Source organism: Mesitornis unicolor, unplaced genomic scaffold (genome assembly GCF_000695765.1).
Source record: "Mesitornis unicolor isolate BGI_N332 unplaced genomic scaffold, ASM69576v1 scaffold39979, whole genome shotgun sequence".
NCBI classification, from domain to species: domain Eukaryota; kingdom Metazoa; phylum Chordata; class Aves; order Mesitornithiformes; family Mesitornithidae; genus Mesitornis; species Mesitornis unicolor.
Window position 1 is genome coordinate 1 of NW_010208633.1, and position 4610 is coordinate 4610.

At 44.6% G+C, this 4610-nt stretch overlaps 1 protein-coding gene across 1 annotated transcript; it reads left to right on the forward strand.

The window, feature by feature from the left end:
- Positions 1-43: 43 nt before the first annotated feature.
- TTC4 (tetratricopeptide repeat domain 4) lies at positions 44-4212 on the forward strand (the record flags this gene model as incomplete). Its single annotated transcript, XM_010192579.1, has 6 exons — positions 44-259; positions 920-997; positions 1805-1929; positions 2224-2310; positions 3148-3362; positions 4131-4212. Coding segments are annotated over 6 exons (803 nt in total), but the record flags the coding sequence as incomplete, so codon positions are not given.
- Between the last annotated feature and the right edge of the window lie 398 nt (positions 4213-4610).

The window sequence follows — 4610 nt, forward strand, 5'->3', positions numbered from 1 at the left end:
GGGGAGGGCGGGTTTGGCGGCCTGCCCCGCCAGCCCCGGCAAGGAGGTGTCCGCGGGCAGCTGCGCCCCCAGCTCAGGCCCTGTCCGTCCCCTGCAGAGCTGGCCAGGATGTACAAAAACGAGGGGAACGAGTACTTCAGGGAGCGGGACTACGGGAGAGCCATCGCCGCCTACACCGAGGGGCTGAAGAAGGAATGCGGGGACCCGGAGCTGGGCGCCGTGCTGCACACAAACCGGGGCGCTGCAAACTTCCACCTCGGTAATGGGACACGGGACATCCCGGGAGGGGGGCTCCGCCATCCAAAACTGCTTTTCCTCCCCATTTTGGGTTTTCTTTTTCTTTGCTTTTTTTTTTTTTGTTGTGATACAGCACAGTAAATGGCTTATTGGTGAGAAGAGGACACCTTGAACCCTGAAGACCTGGCTCACCTGGTTGTATGCAGGGTTTGTGCTTTGTTACAGCTGTTACCTGCCGCCTGGCTCCAGAAGAGGGCAAAGCCAGCAGTTTTTTATGCTGAACAGATTCATGGGGTGACTGGAACTACAGAGGGATGCCCTAGCCTCAAAAATCTGTTGAAGCAACGCATTTTATCCCTCCTTCCTGGCCACATTCTCCTCAAGTTACCACCCACCCTATAAACAGCGCCCACGCTGCAGGGAAGATGTTACTGGCCTCTCAATGCTGCTGTGTGTTGCAGCTGGGAGGTGGTTTGCTTGTGGTTGTGTTATGTATCTCTCACCTGATGGATTCTGTCCTTTCGCATCTTGCTCTTCGTTTACTTTTTCTTCCTCCTCTCACCTCACAGAGATTGTAGAAATAGTGAATTACAGAGTCTGCACAAGCTGCTTTGTCCCCTTGGGATCTGCTTGGATTTTAAATGGAAATAAAAGGTTCTGAGCAGTGTTGCTTTCTTGTCAGGTAACTACCGTTCTGCTCTCAATGATGCCATCCAAGCGAAAAAGCTCAAGCCCACCCATCTCAAAGCAATCATAAGAGGTAAGAGTTAAAGCAGGTGTTACTGCGTGGAGCACAAGGAACATAATTTCGAAACAGCTTTGAATATGTTAGTTTTATTTGTTGCACTCTTAGCTTAACAACCCTGTGGTTAGGTGTTGCTTTGTTTCACCGCACGTTTCTGGCTGTTAAATAACTGTTTATAAACCTTACATTACTGTGAATACGCATCATGCGCTGTTTCCTTGTAGCATTCATTTCAGAAAAGTAAAGCAGTTACTGTGTCAGATCTCTTGTTTTGCTCTTACACTTTCTCCCAGAAACAGAGCTGGGAGTTTTACTCCAGTTTTACTTTGGATTTTCAATCAAAGTGCTGTGGTTTTGGTCTTCAGCTTCCACATCTGTCAAAGAGGCGTGGGACCTGTTTCTGTAGGACATAGTATACTTTTTTGCTGCTTCCCACAGTACTCATTTTGGGGATTGTTTTTTTTTCAGCATTTCTCACTCCATGCAAATCACCACTTTATTTTTCCTTATGAGACAAGCACCAAAATGTTAATTATAGCGATAACATTTTGCTTGTAACGGACACTTCATTCTGCCAATTTCTGTGAATAGATGAGCAAATGATACAAAATCTGCTGAAATATTTTAGATTTTCTTCTCAGCTGATCTGCTGGAAGCCCGTGAGTGAACTTGACCCTGCATGTACTGCTGTGTTTGCCTCTTGAAAGCACCAGGGCTAATGCTGTCGTTACAACCACCACTTTGTGTAGTAGTTTCATAATGACTCTTAAATCTTTTTTCTCATCAGTTTTGTACTGACTCTTAAAATCTTAATTCTTCCAGGAGCTCTCTGTCACATGGAGCTGAAGAATTTCTCTGAAGCCATAGCATGGTGTGAGGAGGGCTTGCGGATAGATTCAAAAGAGAAAAAGCTTGTGGAAATGAGAGCTAAAGCTGACAAATTAAAGGTAAATATTAAGGCAGTCTAGCGTCTACAATGCTTGTCACCTGCTTTGTGTCAAGAAGGACTTCGGCATCCTTGGTTGGAGGCTGCTCTGTATAAGTTTCTGTGTAATGTAGTATTCCCAGGCAGCATTGAGTGGTGGTTCTGTGTAGTGTGTGCTGTTGAGATGTGTGGGGAAAGAGCTGCAGAGGACCCTTCTGGAGATCCAAACCGATTTCTCCACTCGTTGGCAGGGTAGAGCAGTGGTGGGCGTTGACTCGCTGTGTGTGACTGTGGTGCAACCTTCTCTTACATGCAGCGAGCTGAGGAGCGGGATGCAAGGAAAGCAAAGGCGATGGAGAAGAGAGAGCAGTGTCAAAAGGAAGTTTTGCTTGCAGCAATAAAGGTGGGTCAGCGAGGGGAGTTGGTTTTGTTGTTTGGTTTGGGTTTTTTTAAGAGCTCTCCTGATTGTCTCTAAGAGGTTGTTCTCATGCACAGGTTTTTGAGGGCTAGAGCCAAAAAATTGAGTTAAAACCATGATTCTCCTTATCTGCTTGGCTCTAGCCCCAGCTCCCAGGTTTCCATGTTTCAGGTAACAGCTAATGCAAAATACAAACCGTGTTAGGAGGTGGACTGAGCATCCAAGAGAGGGCTCTGGCTGCTGGGGTGTAGCATCGCACTGGCCCAATGAACCTCGCTTTCTTTGCTGCTGATGGACATTGCTTCAGTGGAAGGACAGAAGATAACCATCCACTAGGCTGGAGGAGAGAATCAATCCCAGATCCTCTCTTCCTCAGCAAATGTTTGGGCTATGTTAAAGTATTTTGGGCTATTATGTAAATTTGATCTCCTCTTCTGCAGTCGTATTCCCAAAGAGTGAGCTTTCTTCAGTTCTCTGAGAGAGTGGATGTTCTTGGTGTAGGTAGTTGCACTCTGAAGCTATGCCTGCTAGGTCTCAAAGACCACGATTTCAGATGCACCCCTTTTCCCACATATTCTCACGCTCTTCTTTCAGCGTGCAAGCTCCTCTGGATTCCCACCTCTCCTCATCCTTTCCATGAGGAGCCCTCTGAATTCTACTGGGAAGACCATTCACCTGAATCTGATATAGCAGAAAAGCTTTTGATGGCATGTTTAAGAGCTGATTCATGAAAAAGAATGGCACAATTTGTCCTTTTACTAGCTGCTTGGGTTTTTCCCTCTTATTCTCCCTACTGTACCTGTTTGGTTTTTGTTTCTTCAGGAAAGAAATATCAAGCTGGTTCTTGAGCCTTCAAATGAAGAAGAGGAAGTATCAGATGGCCTGGCTGAGATATCCTTAGACGGGTTCCACTCTGACAATGCCACGGGGGCAAAGGTGCACTTGGATGCTGATGGCAGCCTGCACTGGCCTGTCCTCTTTCTGTACCCTGAGCACGAGCAGACAGACTTCATTGCGGCTTTTCATGAGAACTCCAGGTGAGTGCAGTGTCAGAAAAAAAAACAGGAGGTGTTTGTTTGAGCAGATGAGAACAGACAGCAACCTGCTTTTGAGCAGGAGCTTGCACTAGATGACCTCTTGGTGTCCTTTCCAACCTGAATTACTCTATGATTTATGTATACCGCCTTAAAATACGAGGGCCAAAATCTCAACGTTACTTAAATTTATAGCACAGAGAAACAAGTCATGTTTAGCCACTGTGATTAAAGGGGCTTGCAGTGCAAGCTTAGACCAGTGGCTGGTAATACCAGTGACACATCCGCATTCGTGGATTTTAGAGGTGCATTAAGGGGCTGTTTTGAAGCCCTCCAAATACGGGGTCTTGGGAGGAAGCTTAAACTCAAAAATTTAAGCTTCCAAAAGAGACTTCTCATAACCACCGGTGGCCCCATCGTTTCCTTAGGGCTTACAGCAGACCTGACTGAGGTGCTGCAGACCTTCCAGACTATAAGCAAAGTGAGAATCCCACTTTTCTTCGTGTTAACTTCACTTTCTGATCTTGCAATATTAAACAATCTTGAAAAGTTTAACTTCTGCGTGTGTGTGCACACATCCTCAGATGTACTAATAAGTTTAAGGCTTAAAATTACAGTGCAAGAAGATTAGTAAAGTTGTGGTTCTTATGCAGTGGTATTCACTGCACCCTTTCATGACCAAAGGATTTTTACCCTCATTCTAATACAGCTGTACAAATTGTTGAAGACAAACACTTCATCTAAGCTAACCAAGTGTATTTTGGCTTTTAGGTTTATTGATCATTTAATGGTGATGTTTGCTGAGTTACCTCCGTGGGATTTGGAAAGAAAATACCTTCCCAGCAACCTTGAGGTGAGAAGTTTGACTTTGGGTTGTTTGGTTTTTTTTACTTTTGGTTGGTTTTTTTTAATGGAGTGAGACTGAGCAGCTTTGAGTGTATGGAAGCAACAGCATCATTACCTCTTTACCATCCACAGATGTGAAATAAGGATTTGGAGAGCTGCGTTCATTTATTAACTCAAACATTTTCCAGATGTGCTCACACGGACACAGAATTCATTAATGAAAATGGAAGTTCTTTTATCTTCCACTTTCGTTGTATTTGATAGAAGATATTTATGGGTATTGCTTAGATTCCTGTCTTTGTAATGATAATTAAATTTAGACCATCGAGCTGGTAGGCTGCCTGTTTTTTAACCGCATTGTAGTGAAGTTGCTCAATGCAGAGGAGAAAATTTGATTAAAAATAG